The sequence below is a fragment of the Coturnix japonica genome, chromosome 5 (genome assembly GCF_001577835.2).
Source record: "Coturnix japonica isolate 7356 chromosome 5, Coturnix japonica 2.1, whole genome shotgun sequence".
Taxonomy (NCBI): Eukaryota; Metazoa; Chordata; class Aves; order Galliformes; family Phasianidae; genus Coturnix; species Coturnix japonica.
In genome coordinates this window covers 33309631-33335159 of record NC_029520.1, presented here as the reverse complement: position 1 = coordinate 33335159, position 25529 = coordinate 33309631, and the positions used below count along the sequence as shown (strand labels likewise).

The 25529-nt window shown below is 35.1% G+C and overlaps 1 protein-coding gene across 4 annotated transcripts in view; it reads left to right on the top strand.

Annotated features, from left to right (window-relative positions):
* The window catches only part of SLC25A21 (solute carrier family 25 member 21), a 214036-nt gene that overhangs the window by 185324 nt on the left and 3183 nt on the right, over positions 1-25529 (top strand). For 3 of the 4 annotated variants that reach the window (XM_032444856.1, XM_032444857.1, XM_015865036.2), the window contains exons 4-9: positions 2130-2196; positions 7415-7474; positions 8871-8978; positions 12961-13125; positions 22250-22431; positions 23212-23264. In XM_032444856.1, the coding sequence (XP_032300747.1) occupies positions 2130-2196; positions 7415-7474; positions 8871-8978; positions 12961-13125; positions 22250-22431; positions 23212-23264 (635 nt within the window). The remainder of the gene's footprint in view (positions 1-2129; positions 2197-7414; positions 7475-8870; positions 8979-12960; positions 13126-22249; positions 22432-23211; positions 23265-25529) is intronic. The other variant, XM_015865037.2, reaches the window with a different exon arrangement.

Here is a 25529-nt window from a genome sequence, read left to right as displayed (position 1 = left end):
TTGATCTACTGATCATCTGAAAAGCTGGTATTCCAATATTGAAATGTGGCAGAATTGTGGATTTCTTTTTAGAAGTAATTGTTTGTCTAGCAGTACTGCTGAGATGGTGAATGTGTTGCTGTTAACTGTTCTGGTTATCTTTCCCCTCCACAATTTCTCTGAAGAGTTTTCCTGGTATTTTCAGAGCCCACAGGAATGTTACTAAACTTATATTTTCAATACTACATACATTTTAATGTGCATGGAGGCTATACTGAAAAAGCAGCCTGAACAGCTGTGTAAGTCTAGGTAATGCTGTTGTGTGAATTAGAACTAATAGAGTTGCTATACAGTGTATCTCCCCATTTATACATCTTGTAGTAATATGAAAATCTGGATAAAGTTTAGGTCTCACTTCTCATTAGTTAGAACTACACCTGTGAGCAGAGAAGTGGAATATGTTCCACTTTCCATTTCCAATCATACTGCAGTACTAGAAATTCTAAACATGATGCCTGTTCAAAATACACTTACAGTATTTTAGATTGAACTGTAAGGAAGAAGGTGTTTATAGGAATTTGTGTTCTTTTTTGCTGATCCTTCTTGGACCTTGATTTCAGTATGAACTCATGTTAAACTATATGAATCACATGCATAAAGTTGTTCCATGTTTCAATAGCTTGCTGAATCAGCAAGAGTATATTCTGAATATATATAAACTGTTAAAAGTTAATTCTGTAGCCATTCTATTTATACCTATATTGTTATATCAATATCTGTGGTAATGTGTATCTATATGTCTGGTTGTATCTATATCTACATCTGTAGAGCAATACATGTAGGTATAGATATATGTTTGTGTATCTGTATTTATTTATGTTCCTAAATTGAGTCTTGGAGGAAATTCAAGCATCTGACTCCTCCAATGAATTCCTGAGATCTCTCACCTAGGGACATTCAGTGTTTTGTCATGAAACCATCAATGTATAAAATGATCAAAGTTTCTTTTCATTGTAGACTGGAATCTGTATCTTGCTCACTTCAGAGGAACTATAAGTGATATTCCCACTCTGGAAACTCTTCAAAACCTGAATATTTTATTTACATTGGAGTAGCTTAGTAACAGAACTTCAAAGAAAAGTTAGAAAGAGGATGAAAAAGATGGTAAAGCATTTGTGGTTTTTTACAGTTAGATGAGGAGTGTGAATTTAATTGTTTTTCTTTGATGTGCTTAGGATAGCTATAGGAGATTCTGTTGATGTGATTGCTATTCTACATCCTGCAAAAGTATCCTGCATAATGGGCTGTTTTATAAAGATGAATCACCTTTAAAGATTTCTAAAAGTGATTTCTTCTGTAGACTGTTTCCCTCTTACAGTCTTTAAAGAAGCATAAGATATCTGAAGATGGATAAGTGTTAAGATGTACCCTTGTTGGCTGTCAAGGTAGCTTCTTGCTAATTACTAAGGACTACCTCTGTAATGTGGATGCCTGGCAGGCACAAATTATGTCTACTTTTACCTCAGATGGGGATTCTGAGAATGATGTATTCCAAAGACCTAACCTTGTCTTGTAAGTGGAACTCAGGCTGCCTTCAAAACCTAAATTGTATATATATGTATTCTGTCTGTGTGAATAGCTAACTTGTATTGAAAACTGAATTGTCAAAAAAAGTTATTTCATGAATTTTCAAGAATGTAAAAAACAAAATTTTACAAGATTCCTTAACCTCACATCTGAAACAAGCATGCAGATTTTGTATGCAGCTTGCTGAAATCAAGGTTTTTTTCAAATTTGTATTTTGTTACTTCAGTTTTAAATATCATTATTGCTGCATCAAGAAAAACAAATTCAGTGAAATAATACTTCCTCCTCAGTGTCAAAATTGTTCCTCTTCTTTTAAATATATTTTCTTGTCTAGTCTGGAAAGTTCAACTAAATTTTTACTTTTTAATTGCTGACTTTTGATTGTCTTTTCTCTAGCTCATAATAATTAGTATTAGTTAGTAAAGCAAAGAAAAACATTACTATTATGTGTTTGTATGTTTTGAAAGGTTAATTGCTTTGCCTGAAAGGAAAAATCTAATTGGCAATATGGCAATATTCTGCTGTTTATCTATACAAAAAATGACGTTTTTTTTCTTCAATAGACTGCCTGGCTTCTACAAAGGAATACTCCCTCCCATCTTGGCTGAGACACCCAAAAGGGCAGTGAAGGTAAATAATAAACCACCATGCTTTTCCCTTTAAAAATATAAGCAAGAAGAAGAGCAACTCTAAAACATTATGTTTCTCCCACACTGATTGACATTTGTTTCTCAAGATTCTTTGGCATGTTGTTCTTCGGATTTTTACAAAGACAAAACTTTTCTGTTAAATAAAAACTCTACTTGATTAAGAAATGTAGGGTAATGCTTTTAAAAGTTAGGATTTTTTTTTATCTGTGAATATAATGTTACTGAAAATCAAACTGTGATTAGTTTATACAAGCAAAGTTTATAATAATATACAATTTACAAAACAACTAATACTCTGAATGACTTAATAAATGAACACAAGAACAATTTAGGAAGCCACTCCTAGTAAGTACTTCCTATGAAACTTGAAGTACTGTATCTGTAGGTTTTACGTGCTGCCTAAAATTTTTCATATGCTCCAAAGAACACTCTTGTCTATATTGTCGCTTTTTTCCAGATTGAATATATATGTGGGTACAACCTCCTGTCATGCAAGGAATGTTTTACTCCAGCTCTCTTAAACTTGAAATGGATGCTAGCCTATAACAGTGTATTCATTGTCAAATGTTGATCTGATTTCCTTTTATTATCATGTGTCAATTTGTAGATCACTATATTAGTACCACTCCTATGCAATATATAAAAAAACAATTTTTTTTCAGTTATAACGTACAATTCCTTTTATCAAAACCTCCTTTAAAAAGTCACCTCATCTTACAGTTCTAAATCTATCAGAGAAACCATCTTGTCTTTCACTTCAAAACTTTGAGGTTTTCTATAGTAGCATCAAATATGTTTAAAAGCAGATACCATACAGAACATCTTGATTATCCTTTCTTTTTTTGTTTCATTCTGAAAAACTGCACATGGTCCTGAGCCTTAGCCTGCTATTAAACATTCATGTTCCAATTCCTTTACAGAGGAAGAATGTTAGTATTAAGTGCCAGGATGTGACCTTGTAATAGGGGTTCTGCTAATGTTATCTTCTTGTTTGCATAAGCATTTTAGATGCAAATGATGTCATCTATCACAAAATTATTTGATACACAATTAAGCAAACTGAAGTTCAGTTTAGTGGCAAAGTGGCAGCGAAGAAAAACGGATGCTATTTAAAAGCTTCCTAATAACTTGTTTTCTTCAGACTGTGATGTTTTGGCTGTCTCTCTGTTTCATTGCAGTAGGAATGAATTAAGTTCTTCTGATCATGCATTTCAGATTCCAGCATATATTTAGTTAAAATAGAAACCCAAGTTTGATTTCTCTCCTACCAGCCTGAGTCATTAAAAAATGACAGATCACTTTCTCTTAGTCTTGTGGCTTAGTCTCCACAATATTTAATATAGTTATAAAATTATTTAAATTGGGAGAAATCTCTGTGGGTTATCTAGTGATCTACTACCCAAAGCATGTCTGACTTCATAGTTAGAGCCTGGTCTAGTTGAGTTCTCAACATTTTTCAGGATGAAGACTGTTGCCTGTCTGTGCTCTTGCTTCAGTGCTCAATTGCTCTCACTGTAAAGGATTTTACCTTATATTCAATCCAAATTTGTTGCAGCTTTGCTTCTTGCTTCTTCTTTTGTTGTTGTGAACCTCCGAGAACAGTCTGAGTATCTTCTGTCTAACCTTTCTCTAGATGGTGTAAGACAGGAATTAGATCCCCTTAGCCTTTGTAACTACAGGGTAAACAATCTGAGTTGTGTCAACCTCCTTTAGTATATCATAAACTTCTTAAATATTTTCCTGCTGCTACTTAACGCGATGCTTTCTACATACTTCTTGGGCATTAACGTGAGGGCCCAGTATGGTTTCTAAAACTTTGAGGAACAGATTTAAATGCTAAACACGCTTTTAAATTAAATCATTGATTTCTTAATTGATTGCACTATTCCCACAAACTTTTTGCTGTTCCAAGGACATACACAGGGCATTAAGTTATCCTTAGATATCAGTTCTGTTCTACATTGGAAGAATAGGGCAGTGCAGTTATGTACTTGTAAGGTCTTGGATAATGAAGCTATTAAATTGCCCTTCACCAAACTGGCTAGGGTCATGAAGGACTTTGTCAGTGTCTACGAGTTTGAGGTCATAGAAGACAAAAAAGGTAGAGAGGAAATTTTGCTGCCTTGGTTTGGGTTTGTAATGAACTTTTTTGAAAACTTCCAGATAAGGTGTCTTTTATATCTCATAAAAGTGTATCAAGAGTGAGCAAGGCAGATTTTGTAGTAAGAAGAAATTTAATTTTGCTGTTGATTTAATTTTGATTCTGAAATATATTTATCTGAAATGGTTATTTGCTTAAAAATATAAAGCTGCTAAAACAAAGTTATTTAGCCACCATTATTCAGCTTTCATGTTGTGTCAGAGGTGAAGGCTTAATTTAGGCAAGTAGGTTCTCATCACTGCTGAGCTTTTTTTTTAATTCTTTCTCTTTATTTCCCATCTTAAAAAGGAAAATAGGTATTTCTGGAAGATGAAAAGTCAAAGTTTATAAATTTATGTTAGGTTGAACTCGGAGGAAAGAAGTGGTAATGCCAATAAAATGGTTAACAGATGAACTTTGGGGGCGATTTATATTGTTCATGCATTCCCAGACATCTTGTTTCAAGCATATATTTTTACCTTAGTGTTATTGAGACATCTGGTAAGTACTTTGACTATTTGCTGTGAATTAAAGTGTATCTTTGCCAGATGGACAATATTGGTTATGATATATACAAAAGCATGCATTAAATACACTTATTGTGGGATATATATATTTTATTTACTTTTTTTTATTATTATTTTGCACAAGGCTATTAACTAAATACAACCTTAGAGAGAAAGACAAATTACTCTTTTTTTAATAACAACTTGGGTAGATGTAGATAGTATAAATCCATATGATGTAGCTGGATACTTTTGGCAAAACTTAATGTATACTAGCTACTCTAGTATATCCAGAAATATTTAGTTTGGGTTTTACTGCTATTTATTTATTTTCTTTCAAAAATGATATGAAGCATAGTTACTATTAAGTAGTTATTTTATTTATGACTGTAGGAAGCTATTGATTTTTAAAGTAAAATTTTTAAGACCAAAAAATTGCTATCGATGTATTTCTGCCTTTATTACAATCATTTTACAGATATGTGACACTATGGAAAACATTAAGGAATACCAGAAATTCCATTAAAGGTTAGGAGGGTAACAATGAGTAGGAAGATGCTGGAGAGTGAATAAAGCAAACTTTTATCACAGTAAGAATTGAATTTCATTCTAAGAAGTAACTCATCCACCTACAACCGTTGCTTTCTCAAAGATTTCCTTTTGCCTATAAGTAAAATGATATCTTCAGTTATCCAATAATACAGACCCATAGCCTAAGAAAATCTATCTTTTCTGATTGTTGTCAAAGACAGTACAATGATTTTAAATATATTTGCAGGATGTTTGCAAAATGGATATTAGATCTGTACACTATTTGGATTGCATTTGTAATCAAGGCTCTGTTTCTAGGGCCTTTTCTGCAAAACATTGTAATCTTCTTTATAATAAAGGTGCATATATCCACTGGATAGAGTATGTGGTCCTTCGGGTTTCAGTACTTAAAATCTTAATTCTATGTTATAGAAGTGTAATATGTTTCCTAGTTTTGTAAATATGATATTATCATTAACACCTGTATCTCTGCTGTATTCAGTGAGATCCTAGAATCTTTTTAGATTAAGCAAGTCTTAACTGAGGAATATTATTGAACTTGCCACAGGACAGAGTTCTAAACAAGTTAGAATGACAATATGGTGCTTATTACTCATGTTTCTGTACTTGTGGAAAGGCTCTTTTGTTCTAAGAGGTCTCTAATAACTGAGCCCAAGAGGCTGAGGCTGTCTTCACACCCTATCATTCTTACTGGAAGACTCTTTCAAGTCCTCACTCTTGAAAAACTTTGAGAAAACTTCATCAGATTTCAAACTACAACCCATTTATGAGTAGTTATGCCCACTAACTTTATGTTACATTTCTCTTCCCTTTGCTTGTTTTTCACCCCCTTGCATCCTCTCTCATGCTAGACTAAACAAGCATTTTGTCTCCTTCAGCCTTCATTTTTAAATAACCTTTAATTTCTCCTAATGATACTGGTAACTCCATTTTGAGTATGCTGTAGTCCAAGATCATCTTTTTTAAGCAAGAGTGTCCAGAATTGTGTATTGTATTTCACAGGCCATCTTACTAATAATTTGTAAAATGTCACAAACACGCTTTCTTTTGAACATATCTTGACTGGTGTATCTTAGAACTTGTGCCCACAGAAAGGATGATTTATCATCAGAAATCAATGGGAAGCTTGTTACTGTCTTCAGAGAAGACAGAATTATTCTCAACTATCCTCTTGGAGGAACAAAAACACTAATTTACTCTGCTTTGACTTTGAGGAGATGTCACAAAAAGTATTCTGAAAATGTATGGGTTTTGGTGGCAAGAAGTGTTATGTTGCAAAGTGATTCATTTGCAAATGGCTGCACTCCTCCACAGTGGTGCAGATGAAAAAGGGTTCTCATTTCTTTCTTGAAGTTCAAACACAAAAGAGCATAGTTTTAAACACATCCTATAAGGAACTTCAGATAATCAGAACTTCTGAGCACTGCTGCCTCTGGCTGCCATTTGTTTATAAAGAGCAAAAACTATAAGAGATGTGTCTCTTGACAGTGAGAAACTGTAATAACCTACTCGCTTTTCATCTTAGAAATGTACAATTACAATTACATCTTTCTGTTGAGAAGTAGACCAATATATGAGAGATATGAAGGTGATTGCAATATGTTATATTAAATATGAGGGTGATTTCTTGTGGGATGCAGTAGCTGCTTCTACATTTAAACCAGCATAAGAAAATTAGCTGTTAAAGGAAAAAATAATAAACTGAAAACAAAAACAGTGTTTTAAGTGAACTCTTAAATGAAATATTAATTGCATTTATGCTGATGTTGTGCATGTTCTACTTCAATTCTGAAGCCTAGTTGTCTTCATTTGCATTTTGAACATTGATAGAATGAGCATGAAACTCATTGAAAAGTGAAAAATGGCTTATGTTTATTTTTCAGAACTGCATATGGCTACTTAAGATATCAGGTAGCAAAATATTGTAGTTTGGTTTACTAACTTGCATAATTGACTCATAATTTTTTTCCATGCAATTTCAGTCTAACTTTTCTTTATAGTTTTTCACATTTGAACAATACAAGAAGCTACTAGGATTTGCATCTTTTCCACCAGGGCTGGTATGTATGACAACAATGCTTCATGTTCTGTTTTAATACATATATGCTGAACAATCCCATCTGTTTTGTCCTATATTGGAAACCCAAATTTTAAGAGATAGACAAAAAATTTTATACTAAAATGTAGCTAGCATGTGTTGTCTGCTTGGCTCATACATAGGGTTTAATTCTACTATGGTATCTTTTAGAATAAGATAATTTTGTAAGTATGTACTTTCTATGAGCGATAGTTAATGCATATTTTTCAAAATAATGGCATGACAACTATACGAAAGAACCGATATATTTCTGGACATGCTACAGAGTTTAGGGTAGTGAAAATTTCCCAATACTAACTGTGTTAAAATTTGCAGGAAAATCTTGAGAAAGTTGCACATACATAAAAAACAAACACGTCATTGCTGACCAAAAGCCACTCTAATTCATACAGCAGGGTGAAACAGCTACCAGCCATCCCAATGTTCTTGCACATTTTTGGTGCTATTTTGATTACCACAGAGACAGTTTTGCTTCTAAGGTCGGCATGATAGGGAGAGAAAAAACAACTGAGAGATTCTGGCCTAAACTACACAGCATGCCTGTAGGTGCTTCTACAGAACTCTTTCTGAGAGAAAAATTACTGTCAAAAGAGGGGTGCATACATTAGCATCCTATTCCTGCTGGTTGAGGGTGAAAGGGAGAGATTATATTCCTGTCTTACATTGGCAAAACTGTTCTGTTCGTAATGGTAGTGGCAATGGTGGTAATGGTAATGCTCTGATTTTTCTTAACTGACCTGAATATTTAAATTATTTTTCTGTTACAAAACAAAACAAAACAAAAAAAACCACTTATTTCTAAATACTGTTTCCTGATGAAAAGCAAAGTTGTGAATATCACCATTTTTATGTCTGTAATGTACCATCTGCTTCTAAGCAGGTGAAGATAGTTCACCCTCTAATAGAATGCTGGCATTTCCATGTGTTCCACTTATTCCCATCCAAATCTTTTCAAGGTGGCTGCTTACTCTAGGAGACTTTTCTTCTCCTTGCACAGTTTGACTAAGTACCTCACTTCAAGCTTTTTCCCTTACTGTGTGACTGCATTTATATTTGTATTTTTACTCAGGCTCCATCCAAAGATAATAGGAGGTCATTGTTTTTCCATGTTTTCATTAAAAAATCAATACCACAGAGTGCTACAACATTTTATTTTGCATTTTGTGGAGTATGGTTTATGGCTATTGTCATATTGTCTTCAAGAACTGTCAGCATCCAATCAAGTTTGAGCTTTTTTTTTTTTTAGTAGAATACTGATACATAGCTGAAGTATTTCATTGTATTCTCTCATTCAGTTTCATAATCTGAATATATTTTACTACTTCATTTTTACATATTGATTGGCTTAACTTTCCTAGGCATTTGCAGTTGCTGGCTTGGGCTCTGGATTAACAGAAGCAGTTGTGGTCAACCCTTTTGAAGTAGTAAAGGTTACCTTGCAGGCAAATCGAAACAGTTTCACAGAGGTATGAGAATTGTGCTGCTGTTTGTTTTGTGTTATTAAGTGTCATGCACTTGAACATTTATGTTTAGATGAAAATATATATACAGTAGTGGGTTAATGCAAATTATCTTCCCATACAAGAAAAAAAAAAGGGTTGAGTTGCTGCAAGGAGAAAGCAGTGCATGGGAGGATTTCTATCTCAGGAAGGTAATATGAAAAGAAATTACAGACTACTGATTCAGCTCATTGGTTCCTTTGTAAAATAGGCAGATAGTCTTGGTCTTTTTGCCTCATTATTATGAAAATACGAATGATCTATCATACTGAAATCACCAAATATATGGCTCTAGGTGTAAATTCATCAGTACTTCACTTTGAGAAATCTAATTCCTGTAAAGTGTTAAGAGTCTTTATCTGTATCTTTTCTCTAAATACTTTTTTTCTGTATTTCAGACATTATAGCAAAGACCACAATGTTTTAATTAGCAACTTTTATGCAATGAATTACTTTAATTGCCACAACCCTTTCAGATTGACCTTCAGAATACACTATTAACAACAGTGTAGCTGTTCAAGAACAGTCTGAGTTGTATTAAGAGAAAGTTCCTTGCATTTAACTTAAATGCACATTTTCACAAAATCCAAATCACAATTTAGTATCAAACAAGTGAAAATAAAAAAGAATACTATTGGAACTGCGCTAGAACCTAATTTGAACTTTAAAAAAATGATTGAAAGTTTGAAATAGATAGAAAAAGATCTATTTGCCCAGGTATAAAAAAAAAATCCAGGGGTCTTAAGTTCTTAAATCACAGATACCCATTTTAAATATGTATTTTTAAAAGGATTATAATTTAGGAATTTGTTGTAAATTGGAAAAACTAGTGGCTTCAGTACCATGATCTCAAGTTCTCATTAAGAACATGTAAATACAAAGCATGTAAACTCAAGCCTACTGGAAGAAACACTTGCATGTTATTACAGAGTGTAGGGTAATGGTACACTCACTTCATTACCACACACTGTTTTTCTAAAAGGTTTAAGTAAGGTATGTACCTATCCCATTGTGTAGCTTTCATATTATATGATGAAACCTAATGCAGGTCACATACTTCTTTGACTATTGTATTGAAATAATAAATACATCTTGTTTAAAGGAACAAGGAAGAGCATGAGCACATACACCCACACCCAGACTCCTGCACACCCCCAAAACAAATATCACAAAGTACAGTGACAGTTGAATTATTCTGTGGTACCAGATCATCTTTCTAGGGCTGATAGGTTTAAAGAGGAAGGCTGCAATAAATCACATATTGGCACTTTTGTCAATGGGATTGCTAAAAGTAAAAATAATGCAATTTTTTATTTTTTTTTTTTGCTTAGATAGAAATCCAAATTTCCCTTTTTATCTTTTCCCTGTAGCCATGGAAAACTCACTGGCTATAGATGCTGATGTGATTATAAAAGTCTTCTCACTTGACTTTACAAGTTTCTGCTCTAAGATGAGATGACACTCTCCAGATCATACTGTTTAGGTTTCTATTAAGCACGAATCAGCAACTACCTGAAGTGAATCAAACTCCAGTTCTTTATGCAGCAAATTTATCCAGATTAGATATTCTCAGGTCCTTCTGTCATCAACACAGAATTTAGAACTTCTGTGTCATGATCAGCTGACATTTTAAATGTCTAGGGTATTGCTAAAGGACTGAAAAAGGAGTCTTTTTTAGTAGCTCAGTTGTAGATGTAGACTTTGTGGATGTAGACATTAAGACTGATGAATCCCATCTTGGGTGTTCAGCAACTGGCAGGTGTTTCTTGTGAGTCAGGAGTAAATCTGTATTCAATATAAGAACGGGGGATACATTACTATTGAAAGCTGCTCTCTTCAGCTTAACTCGCTTTATTCCAGAGACTAGTTGTCCACAGACAACTAGTATTTTTTGTTTATTTTCCATATTTTTTATTTATTTATTTATTTATTTATTTATTTATTGAAGGTCTAATCTTCATTTTTTGTGCACGAGAAAAGATGCTTCTGCAAGTATTTGGACCACATTCCATGTTGGCAATCTACATTTTTTAATATTCTGATTTGAATCCTGGGAGTAGTTATGAAAGGGAATTTAGTAAAATATGTTCAAAGCATTTACAGGATAATATCGGTTGCTAAATATGAAAGAACAGAATGAAACCTAGTATTAAAGACTAAATTTGTCAGTTGCCTAAATAAGCAGTGATATTGCTGTGTTGGTTATAACAGGGATAACTTGACTGATTGTGTTGATCTACTATAGTGATATTTTGAAATGATAAGGCAATAAACAAGTAAGCACATTTAAATTAGCAGTGTTCACAACACTGTAATCAAATTTTTTCTGTATTTTCATGTTTGAGCAACGTAGTGCAAGTCACTCTTTCCCTTATAGTCTCATCTCATAGTCTCATAGTCTCGTGCGGGTTGGAAGGGACCTTAGAGATCATCGAGTCCAACCCCCGGGATTCGAGCCCCTGTGTAGCAGAGCGGCACTTCTACCACTTGCGCCACAGGGGGGATTCGAACCCCGGGCCCCAGTGTTGCAAGGCGGCATTCCTACCACTGCGCCACCGGGGCACACTCGATGTTATATTTATATAACATTATATTATAATTAAATATTTTAACTTTTTTTAATTTTAACATTATAATTATTATTAATTTTTAATTTTAACATTATATTATAATTAAATATTTGGTTACCAAGAGCTGTTTTTATGCTTTGGAGAAAACCAAACTCATGTCAACAGTTTTTTGAGAAGAGCTTTTCCACAGTTGTGCTAAAAAAGATGTCTAAAACATCAGAAGTATCATCAGTAGTATCACGGTGTATTGTGGTACTGATCAAATGTGTATTTAGTCAGGCAGATAGTGTCTGAGGGACTCATTGTTATGTAAGTGGATCCTGAGGAGGTTTTGTACTTTCTGGCTTTCATTAAGTAGCAGTTGGCTAGCTAAGAGGATTTCTATGCCTTTTGAACATTATTTTCAAAACAGGATTTCTAAAGTCAATTTCCTAAATTATAGGAAATATAATTTGGAAACCTTGGAATATAACTGAGTGTTGTGATTTTCAAAATCTAACTACACCTTTTTTGTCAAGTTATTCACCAGGAGTGCAAAACAGGATTTCCAGTTGGATGCTTATGGGAAAAAAGAATCTATGCCTACTTTACTAGAGTTTCATTACCACAATGTTAGTTAGTTGGCTGCCTCTGTGACAGAAAGTCATTTAATGTGTGATCTAGTTTTAAATGTTCTGTGTACTCAGTAACTCCTTCAAAAGTCAGTGTTCTAAAATTAAACATTCCCAGATAGCGTATATGCCTTTTGTCATCTTTCAACTCTATTTCCAACACTTAGTCTGGAACTGCCAAACTGCTCTTCAACATAGATATTTATGTTGTCTGCTTCTATAATCTGTGGCTCCCAACAACTTGCTATCCTATCCATAATGGCTCAAATTATTTCCTGTTTCAATTCTGTTCTTTCATCACTGCCTTGTAGTGCCTATCCTTGTGCCACTGCTTTTACGTTAGAGACTTTTTTCTTAATCTTCTAATTGTCCAGAATTATTGTTGTATGCTCCAGTTGTGCAAGGGTTTCATCTGTCATAATCTTAACAGCACACAGTGTGATAAAAAAAAAAAAACAAAACAAAACAAAACAAAAAACGGTTGCCAAATTCACACATCTGATGCCATGAGTATCTATAAAATTTAACTAACCTTTTAAATGACAATCTTAAGATTGCATTCTTTCTTTGCTTTAGGGATGTTTTCATCCTTTTCTCTGCAATCTAAAAAGCGAGGAATCTTTTCTTTACTGAAAAAAAAAAAATGGTGATACTTAAGATAAAATGACAAGAGCTGGCAATACTGTGTTTGTCAATGGGATTGAAATGGGGCAGAGGTTATTGTTTTATTTTTCTAAAGATGATCTCTTCCTTCCTTAACTTATGTAGCAACCATCTAGCTTTGTTCAAGCTCAGCAGATCATCAAATCTGATGGTTTGGGCCTCCATGGACTCAACAAAGGTCTTACTGCAACACTGGGCCGTCATGGAGTTTTTAACATGGTTTACTTTGGATTCTACTTCAATGTGAAAAACATTCTTCCGGTCAATAAAGTAAGTTTCTCATACAATGGAGTAGACAAACAAATAAGAGATCTGACAGTTTGATTAACGCTGTATTTTACAGTGCAAAGCTATGCAGTGACTAACTAGTGACTAACATAACTCTGTTTTGAAGAAATCTATAGCATTTTTGTGGCAAAATTTGTGAAACAAAGTAAGATTCTGCCTTTTTAAGAAAAGCTGAGTATAAACAAATAAAGCATGTTTGAAATCACAGTTTTATGGGATAAAGGAACTTTATACCACAGTAGCAATGTGAAAAGGCAGAAACTGGGTACAAGTATATTATGCTCGTGGTAGGTATGTTATTGGTTTGTTTGTTTGTTTGTATGTGGTAAACTGGACTGGAAAAGAAATATCAATTCCTAGAAAATTTCTAAGTACTCACAAAATAAGGTACCAAGCTTGATGAGCAGACAGAGATGCAGTACAGAAGTATCCTGGCCACATACAGATCTATTTACCTGAAGGCAGTTCAACCAAGTCTTGGAAGATGACAGAACAAGTTTACCCATTTGGGACTAAACCAGACCAAAACATGACTTAGACAGTTATACACAGAGGCCTTATGTAGAATAACCTATGAATAAGCTGAGAAAAAGAATAAAGCTGTAATTGTCCTTGAAGAAAGTTTAGTCAGCAGTCTCATATGATTTTATATAAAGGAGGCATTTCCCTTTATAACAAAAGGAAATTTTATGAATGAAAATGTACTAATACTGGAAACTTTCTAAATGGCTGTGTGAACCACAACTAATGGTTTATTAATGACTCCAGTGCATTACTTACTGAATTGTGCTTTCACTAATGTGATTTTTAGATGATGACAGTTAAACAGTCACAGGTGTAATATGTAGGGATATTCATATAAGAAGCTGCAATTTACATCAAAAGGGATCAGTTTCTATTCCCATATGAAGCAACACCTCTTTTTTTTCTGCAGTTCTGAGTAGCCTGGTATTTTTGTTGGCAAGACTGTATAAATGGAGAAAAGCTCCACTTCTTATTTGCAGATCATTACAGTAAATTGAATTGTTAAAGAGCAGCTAACCCACAAGTTTCTACAAGTTTATTTTAGTGTATTTAAGCATACTTTGCAACATGCTTTAATCATACATTCTAAAAACTAAAGACACAAGGATAACTTGATACAAAGATAGGAGTAAACACATTTATTCTGATGAAAAGATGGAAAAAATGTAGTTTCTATGGAGAACACTCAGAACCATATGCATTTAAGGACAGAAACTTATACTCAGCTTCTATGGAAATGTTGTACATTACCTGCATGGTAATGGAAGAATAGTTATAGTATTTGGCATAAGCACGCTTTTCTAGCATTTCAATTTAAATATGTATGTATAGCACATGATTAGAAAGATTCAGAGCTTTACGACCTGTGATAAACTAGCTGTTTGCACTGATTCTGTATGACAAAGGGAATTGTTAAAATCTAGAATATAAATATAAATAAATACAGACAGTGAAAGAGAAATCACTTCAGTGGTATCACCTAGTGGCCCAGCTGTCCTGTATATGTTATCTGTGATCTGTGTACAAAGAGAATGTATTAATTACAAGTGAAGAAGTTTGCATTGTGCATAACAGTTGTGAAGTGGCTTGTACAGTGGCTTGCAATGGCAACATCTCAGCTAGTAAATTGAGCAGCATCACTGAAACTCATTTGTGTGTGCTGCTCAGCATGCCCTGGACCAAGACAACTAGCACTGTTCCTGAGTATGGCTTGGGAGTTTGTGCAGGCAAGGAGCTAAATAGGCTCTCTAATTTGGGTGGTGATAGTATTTAGTAGCATTAATGAAGTTAATAGGACACTGTAGGCCAGCCGGCAGCCCTGCTGTTGGCAGATCTGTACATACAGATGTAGCCAATAATTCTGATCAAATTCCCATTAAAATTGATGCAAGTATTACCCTGAGTTTAACTGGGTGAAGATCAGACATCATCTTGCTTGTGCTAGCCAACAATAAGTCATGGTTGTTTATATGCTTTGAACTTTGCTTCAGTGATTGGAAAATATCAGCATTCAACAGTATGTAGTGATCTAAAACATAAATATTTTCTGTCAGTTGGCAAGTAGTAGAAGCTGAGTTATCAAACCTGTACAATAGATTTGAAAGAAGCTGTTCCACAATCTGAAAAATTAGTTGTAGCTTTTCATGTTTTCTCATGTTTGATTTCATTATAAAACCTGATTTGTTCACTTTGTACATTTCACAAGAAAATAAAGTCCTAAAAGTCAGTCTCGTGATATTGACAAGCATACAAAAATTGTGGAATAAGAATACTACACATGAAATAATTCTGGCTCTTGACTATGTATTTGTAGTTCACCTTCTGTAGTGTAAGTGGAAAAATGTATGGAAATGTCCATATGAGCCTTTTAGCTGTCAACAGTGCTAAACTGTGCATTAAATTTGCATCCCAATTAAGGATGTTTGCAGCTTATTTTGCCAAAAACAATAAACTTTTTATGTTGAGTGGTCAAATGATATAAATGACATGTGTGGGTTGTAAATGTTCGTAATGAATAATTTTTCGTATGTTCAGTCTATTCTGCTAAACAGACCATTTACAGCCAACCTCATGCTCAGTTTACTGAACATGGAATAAGCTAGTCTTGTTTCAATTGCCACTAATGTATCACCCATAGAGCATTAACGGCTATGCATCTGCACTAGCAATCAAATTAGTCTGAAAATTTATATCGTCTCAGTTTTATGGCACATACTTTTATAGCATGCTTCATAGGCTTCCAGCAGCTCTTGCTTTTTTATTTTATCATAGTTTGGTTTGATGGCAAACATTAGTTTCATTAAAACCATTGCTCACTACCACCTCCAAGTGGCTATCATATTTGTTAATAATATGAAAACAGTGCCTGGTGAAAGCTCCCTTTGAATCATGGCCAGCTGCAAAACTCATTTCAAGTCAGACACTGCCTGCTGCAGCTGCCTTCTGTTAAAAGGGAGCTGCACTGGGCAGCAGGAGCTGAACAGTCTTGTTTTGCCAGAGAAAGGGCCCTAAACTCCTATAGGCAAGGAAATGGACTATTCAGTTTGGCAAATAAATAAGATTGTAGAGAACAGATTTATTTCCAGTTGTTTTCAGATTTACACCAATGTAAAAGTTGTATATGTAGAAATAGAGTGCAAAGGACATGTGATGCAACACAGTTGAATAAGCAGTGAAACAAGGTGATTTAGGAGAAGTCTGGATCAGAGTGGAAGAGAGAATAACCTTGGAGATACCGTGCAAGCTCAAGTTTCACGATGTCCTATCAGCTAAACAAAATGGCAGTGCTGTAACCAGTACAATGTCACGAACCACTTACTGATCGTTGGTCTCCAGCTGAGGTGTCCTGAGGTTGTTGAAATGAGCAACCGTAAACAGTACTGTTTAAAGACTTCTTTAGTCAGCCTTTATCAGTCAGCCACAAGACAAGAATACATAGGACACCAGCCTGTTTCATTCTGATGTTCATGGTGAAATTTTTTTTCCTGTTTCATAAATAATTTTATAACTGAAGTTGATGATGGATAACAGATGTATGCAGGGAGCAAGCAGAAAGATGTCCATTCCAGAGTGCCAGTTTCTGCTTCAAGGAATTTTTAGGGAGTCATAGTTAATGTCTAAATTATGCCTTGAAGACATGACCTGCTTGTAACCCCTACAGGTTACGAACAATCCTATGACCTCTGTAGACTGACTCTATGTGGGAGAGCTGATTGGGGTTACAACAGAAGGTTCATGTGAAATTGGCTGACTGATTCTGTTTTTAGCATTAGTGTTGTTAGTGGTCTTCCAGGCAGCTGAGACCTGGGAAGTGTAACATCATGCACTGAACATCATTGAGTACTCTCTTTTGGGTAAACAGAGCATCACTGGTGTAAGTGTCTATGGGACTAGTACAGAATGTGATAGAAAGATACAGTTGAGAAAGAAAGAGTTTGTGAGGAGGGTTGAGTTACTTTTGTCTCTTTGGTATTCTGCTTTCAATGATCTGACAGTAATCTACAACAATGTAACGTTCATTAAGAGAAACAAGTAGGGATCAATCTACCACTTCTCTTGCCAACTGTACAGAGTCTCCAGAATTCTGTGTATTTTGTGTTCAGTGACCACATTTTTATGATCTCCTGGATTTTATTTGTTTGTTTGTTTATTTGAAAAATTCTTTGGTGCAGTTGTTTGTTTTAGGACTAAGTGGAGGGGAGTCCTGGCTTTGCCTGAGAAGTCCAAAAGATTATGGCAGAAGATTAGATAATAGGTAATAATGCTACCTGTATCTAAAGATTAATAGTTGTATCAGGAAATTGTATTGTGAAGGGTAGAAAAAAGATCACTGGTAGGGCTGCAAACTGTTTGAAAATGCCTGCCCTGTACAGCAGACAGTCATCTCATTCTGGAGAATAGCCAGGACACTTATCCTTGTAGCTGTCACTCATTTTATTATGCTGTCAGCCATCTGACAGATGGATTTTAAAAACTTAAATAAATAACTGCTTCAATGAGATTGCTCTCAAGGAGGAATCTGAGATAATACCAGTGTGAAAAGGCACGTTTTATTCAACCAAATGCAGCTGTGATTGCATGTTTCGGAATGCCTTTTATGAATATGTTTATTGTTGTTGTTATTTCAGCATTTCCAGTGCATCTTGACAAAGATCAGAACATCATTATACTAATCAGACAGCAAGCTATAGTTTACACAATACAGAGTTTACTATGTAAATGCATGAGATGTTCAGAAGTTCAGGGTAAATAGGAACATGAAGCTGTTTGTGAAACTGTGGTCAAATGTTGAGTAAGTTGCAAACAAAAATTATGGCTATTCTTTAAAAGAATCACAGCATGATATTGTCACAACAGTGACAAGACTTGTTTTCACTTCTCATTTTCGCACTCTGGAGCTTTGCAGTGAATCTACATTAAATTTTCTTAATTTCTGCTGAGTTCTGCCCGAAGTCTGTGTGCCTCCAAACTACCTGAACACACCAGTACCTGCTTTTCCCTCCCTTATAGCAGAATATGATAGCATTTCTTCCCAGCTCTCCTCTGAGACTCAGTCCATGCAACATTACGGTCTGTTTTGCTGCACTTGATTATAGTCAGTATAGCCCAGGTAAGGTCCTGTGGAACCTCTTAGCTTGCTAAATGAATTCCTATGCTTACTGTACATCACCCTGGCCAAAATGATCAAGCAACAACTCTAACTCTAGTTCCTCTTCAACCCCATCATTCCAGGATGTGCCAGGCAGAATTGCAGAGCTGGTTAAACCACAGTCTTCTGTCTTTTAAATCTTCCTTGTTATACACAGGGAAATGGATGTGCAGCCTGAAGTGCAAAGCCTCTCAGTTCTGTTCCTTGATTCTCCACTGACCTATAATGTCATGTTAAGCAGATGTATTTAGTTATAGCAGTTATTTCACATTTTTATGCATGCCACCATATATGCTCACACTATCTGTCTTTACCATCTATCTTATATACTTTGAGTTGTTCCTTTGGAAATACTTTCTTCACTGTATACAGTGAGTGTAGTATTCCACCTTTCATCCTTTGAATTGCATCCGAGATAAGTATCATGTATTTACTATGGTGAGTACTGTGGTGAGTAGTACCATATTATCTGTTCTAAAATAAGTTTTCTGTTTTTCTGGTAGGGAGCCAGAGGTCAGCCTCTGATCATGCTTTCTATCAATAATGCAATTGGATTCACAATGATCTTATCAGTGACCTAGATTAACCAAATTATTTATTTGGTTACAACATTGTTGGATGAATATCTATGCTGCTTATGGATGTAATTGCCCTTCCTTCCATACAGATGAAGATACTGTGGAAGCTTTTGACTTATATTAAAGATTTAAACAGAGGTTTTGAAAAAGTACCTAGCTAATACATGTGTGAATAAGGAGTAGTTAAAAAAGAACCTTTGGAGGAACTTTGGAGTCTGAAACTGATAAATGAAGCGTCTCCAGTGGGGGACAATCTTGTACTTGGGTGTATATGTGCTAGATTCAGAGTCAGAATGTTCTGTTACTAGAAATTATAGTATATAAAAGAAGGAATTAAGCAGCATCTGATCTAGGTAAAAGTTATGGAGCCTCCATTTTCTTTACAATATTATAGGAGTAATGAATTATAACAAGTAGAAATACAATATCTCAATTGTTTTTCTCCCAGAGAATGTAGGGATATTCAGCATGGTATGCATCTGTTAGTATCACCTACTTCTGCCTGTTTATACTCACATGGCAGGACTCAGGTGTATAGGCAATGAAGGGCATACTAAAAAGTAAAGAAGATCACAGTCTACATATCCAACTACAACAAAATTATTGTGTTATGAATAAGAAATCTGTTAACTTTCATGAGGCACACTATACTGTGGTGTGGCACCATATAAAATCATGTTTCTGCTCTAATTCATATTCTGCTTATGCTACAGAAAAGTTACTTATGCTTAAAAACAGCCATATATTTCTTCCTCAGCTATGCCATTTCCAATGCAATGGGAGCTTGTCAGAATCTTTTTCTCTAATGTACCAAATATAAAATATATAATATGCAATCAGTGAACTGTATGAAGTTAGTGACAATAACATGATTGTAATTTTTTCTGCTAACCAGTTCCAGCATTTCACTGTGCAGATGAATTACCTCATGTTTCTTTCCATGGGGTCTGAGACAGCAAGGAATATTTTGGCATTGTCCATGGAGTAGAAAAAGTTGGATTTCAGTGTAAAAAGAAAGTGTTTCCTGGTAGCACCAGCTTGCACCTGCACAAGTGATAGCCAATGTCCTTTCCCCCATATAAATTTTGTAGACAGAAGCATGAGCTGCATTTGGAAATCTCTTTTTTATATGTGGAAATAGGAGCACACTAAAGAGAAACTACTCTGTACTTTTAGAAAAAGCTTTATTTTAAATTTATGTGGAATCCATTGTATTAATGAAATTATTTGCATATTGCAGTGATGAATCTCACAGAAAGACATATCTCATAAAGTATGTAATAAAAACCAAAGTTGCAGAGCAAAGATAATATATATTGTAGTGTATTTAGTTATAATCCAGTTTTGTGATTAAGCAAAATACTTCCAACATTTTTTATGTCTCAAATACTGAAATAGAAATGAAGCAATCTGTTTTAATTTCTCTTTAATTATTTTGTTGCAGTGTTACATTTCAAAAGAAACTGCCTAATGGGATGCTCCTGTATATACAATACTCTGTTACGCTGCCAGTTGCAAAGCAAGCAATGCTGACATTGGGAATTCACCAAAATATCAAAATGAACAATCATTCAAATATAAGCAGCAAGGATTGAAATTCACTGTTTAAGAAGTAAATGCTTTTGCCTGATATGTATTGCCTATCCCAGAGTACAACCCAGTGTGCTTGATACCACAGAAAAAGTGTCCTTGCACTTGAAAAGGGTACTTCAGAACATTCCAGACTATGAAACATCAAACTAATAGTGCATCCTCCTCCCTGAAAGCTAAGGAGTTATCTAAGTTCCCAGGTGCAGGAGTGATCATATGGCTGTGGGATGGGCACCTTGCTGGAAAAGGCCTGCTGTGCTGCTGTGCCTGGATTTCCAAGGGTTTCTTTTTCTTTCCTGGGTACCAGAAAAATAGGCTTTATTTTATTTCCATTTAAACCTGTGACAGTATGTACAGAAAAATAGAGGTCTGCTGCTAAAATTTTTACTAATAAGGCTGTACAGTTTCTTGGGTATCAACAAATAGGTATTAGCTATTCTAAATTTTAAAAGGTATTATCAGTACTCGTCATGTTTTGTGAAATCAAAGTGTTGAGTTTTTCTGCAATTAATAAAATGCTTTGCTGATTCTGATATCTAAACACCTGTATGAACTTCTGCCAATACATACTGTGCAGATTTTTACATATGTTCTTGTTGCTGATCTGGAAGGGAAACCTTTATTGTTCTTGTTTTCACTTACAAATGTACAGGTTTAGAAAACAAAGGACTTTTAATATACTGACATGACATTGTGAGATTATCTATTATTTTACCGATGGTTTTCTGTAACTGAAGTGACTAAAAGAAGAAATAGAACTTCACATATGGAGCTTGATACAGTACAAAGTTGTCCTTGTTTTTGAATATCAGTAGCAAAAGAATTGTGTGCATAGGAAAGGCACTGTTGGATGCTTCCCTGGACTTTCACTGCTTACAGAAGTAGAATTAGGCTTTCTTAAAGAGACTTTGATTCCCAGATATCCCTGAATTCTTAGATGACGTAGAAAACGGCAAGGTAGGAGGTCTTCCTAAATGATCAAATAAAACCCAGTCAGATCATGAACTGAGAGAAAGCAAAAAAACTTTAGATGCACTTCTGACCTGCTTCTAACTTGTACCCTGAGCATAAAGTAGGGTTCAGAAGCAATCTGTTGTGAATTCTTCAGGCAATTAGCTGAGTGAGTTACCACTGCTTATAATGCTCAGAACGTGGAGGCTCTCTTGCTGTTGCACTGAGCTGGATTGTTAATAGCAGGAAGCTAGCACTTCTCAGTACAGTGGATCAGCTACATGTGAAAATAAATGTAAAAAACCTGGAGGGGAATGGCAGCAGACTGAGATTAGCCTTTATTTAATTTAGCATTTGGGGGTCCAACACACAAATGAGCATTTTAGTAGGCTTCATGGTGGAAGTTGCTGTCATTTGTAAAATATTCTGGCCAATTAGCTAATAGTGTGCTTGGATTTCTCCTGTTTTGATACAGTAATACTAAGTACATTGTGAAGCCCAATTATACAAATCATCCCCATATGCCATACCAGTCTTTCTTTATGAACTGTGTTTATAAATCCTGTGTGAGGAAATGTGTACTTCAGCAATTTAGACCATGTGTAAAAACATAGCCAATAGGATTGTCAAGAAAACAAGTTCCAGCATAGGAAATCCTAATGTGTTCCGCTAAAATAACATGAGTGTGTTGTGTTGTGTGAGTTTTCTGATTAAATGCATATTACTTTATAGTGCTTAACCTGCATAGGTCCTTCCGTTTCCTTTCTTATTCCTCCTTTCTCTCTCTTTTTTTCTTTTTTTTTTTTCTTTGCAGGATCCAAATTTGGAGTTTTTGAGGAAATTTGGAATTGGATTGGTCTCAGGAACAATAGCTTCAATTATTAACATTCCTTTTGATGTTGCAAAAAGTAGGATTCAAGGACCACAGCCAGTTCCTGGAGAGATCAAGTACAGAACCTGTCTTAAAACTATGGCAACAGTCTATAAAGAGGAAGGGTAAAACATTCTAATTTTAATAAATGTCCAGACCTCTGCTTTAGTTCATATGGGTACATAAAACCATGTTGTTATATTTCAGATTTCACAAGGATATTAAGCCACCCTGAACCCACATATCAAAAGAGCACAATGTTACATTTCGAAAATGTATTTTAGTCTTAAAGGAAATGTCTTCCTAATTCAAGTGAACTTTTACAGAAGGCTGACTGGGCTGTCAAAATTTATGGTCCACAAATAAATGTTTTGTATATCTCGTGTAATTTTTTCAACTCTTTCTTTTGTAAAAGGAAAATATCACTAGAAAACAGAGTATTTCACAATTTAACTTTACTTGTAAAATGGCTGATGAAACAATTAAATTAGGGACAGATCTCTGTGGCAGTAACATTTTCCAACTTTTAAAAATGTTTCTCAAGTGAGGACTGAGTTGTAGCTTTGATATTCAATTATAGCAGTTGTTTTGTCCATGTATGCAGCTGTTGTTAACAGACTTGTCTTGAAAGTAAAACCATCTCACTGATTAAAGTCATATTTTTGATTGGCTGCACTCACAACATAGCTTTTGTGACTGAACATTGATTAACTTTTTCTCTTCATCTAATCTGCCTCTGTAAAATGTTAAAATCCAGATACTGCCTGCTATTGAACATGTGTAATTTCAAATAATTGCTTCTAAGTGCTCTGCCAGCATTTTAACAAACACATGCTAAAATTCCATTCTTCTTTTACAGCAAGAATATTGTTTGAAATTCTTTGTTTGTTTTTCTTCTGTTGCAGATTTCTGGCTCTGTACAAAGGCTTGATTCCCAAGATCATGAGGCTCGGTCCAGGTAGTTTTTCCTCTCTCATTTCTCTGTTGTTTTTGTTCTTCTTTCTTCTTCCTCTTTTTCAATTTCTTGACAAAATTTAGTGAGTGTCAAACAACTTACTTAATGAGACACTGTTCCATCTTTGAACGATTCCTTTGGATAATAACATCATCTAATAACATCATAGAAGAATTTGGCATCTAAAAAAATGACTTGAATATACAGATGGGATGATCGCAGTTTTAAGTAATTGCTAGTTGGTGAAATTTATTTTTGAATAAGCCAGAGTGCATGTTTGCAAATGCCAGAGCTGTAAAAGCTTTTAAAGTGCTTCTTAAAGCTTATTGTATTCCCTCTAATGTGATTCTGTACCAATTCTGTAAAGTTCCTTTAAAACACAGATTAGAGTCTCTCCAGTATAAGTGCTCTCAGCTAGTTGAGCATATCACTTTCCAGTTACTTTCTGCTTTCTATGCTCTGCTGGGTCTGTAAGGAATGTACTCTTAAGAGTATATACATATATATAACGTGGGCTAGGAAGACACTTCCAGGATACCAAGGGGACACAGGTAGCCTCAGACTAGGTTGCTGATTGATCCCTCTCACTAGTTGTTACTCTGCATGCAAAGGCGCAGTGCTTGAAGTTTAGATCTTCGACTTCTAGACTGTTGTTCCCAAACTGCTTTTGATTAATGATGAAAGCAAAGCAATGGGCCTTTAGACTCTGTCAGCCCACAGAGGCAGCCTGTATGAAAAGGAGCAGAAGCCCCAATTTGAACAATATCCTGCTCCCATGAAATTGTAGCTCCAATTGTGCAAGGTGGTTTAATAGGTAAGAGCACATATCGTTAAAAGAAAGTAGGTGCAGGTTTGCTCTGCATAACAAAGAAGGCATTAGGTTTGCCTGTATATGTTTGTATATCCAATCCTTTTGACTAAGTACAAGACCATGCCTGGTAATGGTACAGGGCAAAGGAAAAAGATGGGGAGGGGGAAAAAGGCAGCTGAAAGCCTTTTCCCTCAGATACTAAATTACATCCAGGACAAGGAGCCATGGGGGCTTCACTTCCCCAGTACCCTTTAGCACAGCTGACTTTGGAATTAAACTTTTCATCTTACAAGTGACTGCATTCTGGCTCAGATCCAGCAAATCAGTTAGGTGTGAGCTTCATTTTAAACACCTTTTAGTGTCATTAACTAGTAAGAAGATTTGGATTTCTGATGAATCAATGACATAATCTTTATTGTGACTGGAAAAGTAATTCCTTCTTTCAACATGTGAATATTTTCAGGAAAAGAGGTACACAAACATCACACAGTACAACTTCTGGAATTAGCCCTAATTGGAGTTCAAGTCACATCTTCCAGACATTGTGTCTATGATTTGTTTGTTGGCCAAACTGTTGCAAACTTATACTCCATCTAGCTCTTTGGGAGTTGCTGCTCACGGATTTCAAGTCTGATTGTGGTTCCTAAGGATAAGTAACTGAGAAAATTCACATGGTAGCTCTGTGTTCCTAGTAGTTTGAGCCTATCCCATCCACATACAAAGGTCAGACCAGTTCAGCAGCACTTGTTTGTTAGAAGTGCCACTGCAACCTGCTCAGTGAGCCAACAGGAAAAAGGCAAGGGAAGGAAAATGTTTGTGCCCCAGTGCTGGCACCTGCCAGTAGTACATTGTAACACACTACTGCAGCCCTGAACCTGAATCCCATCTTCTCCAACTAGCAGTTTCTTTTTGTATATTTAGTTATATACACACCTTCTGAAATGTTCACTTCTGCAGCTGATACAGCTGATACAGCAACAGCAGAGCTTAAGTCTGGCTTCATTTATTTACTGAGCTTAAGGTGTGATTTTGTACTGTTAACCATTAGCTAGCAGATAACACCACTTAAACAAATCAACACTTAAACTGTGAATTCATAGTTAGGTGAAGACATAGGAAGACTATACTCATTTAAATACTGCAATCTTCTAATTTAGATGTGACAATCAAACAGTGGAAAACTTTTCGTGAATCTTAACTTTCATGTATTTTTGTCATTCCATAATTTAAGTTGTTCTTTCATGGCCAAATCCAACTCCAAACAGACACACAAATATACACGTATTTACAGATGAAAAAGATGACTTGTAAAAGAATGAACACAAATTAATCTTGCAAAAATATTACAAAAAATATCAGAAGTACACTGTGGATGAGCTTAATTTAATATACAAGATTTTCACATTGATTTATGATCTAATATCAAGTAAAATACATATGCTCCAAGAATTGGTGAG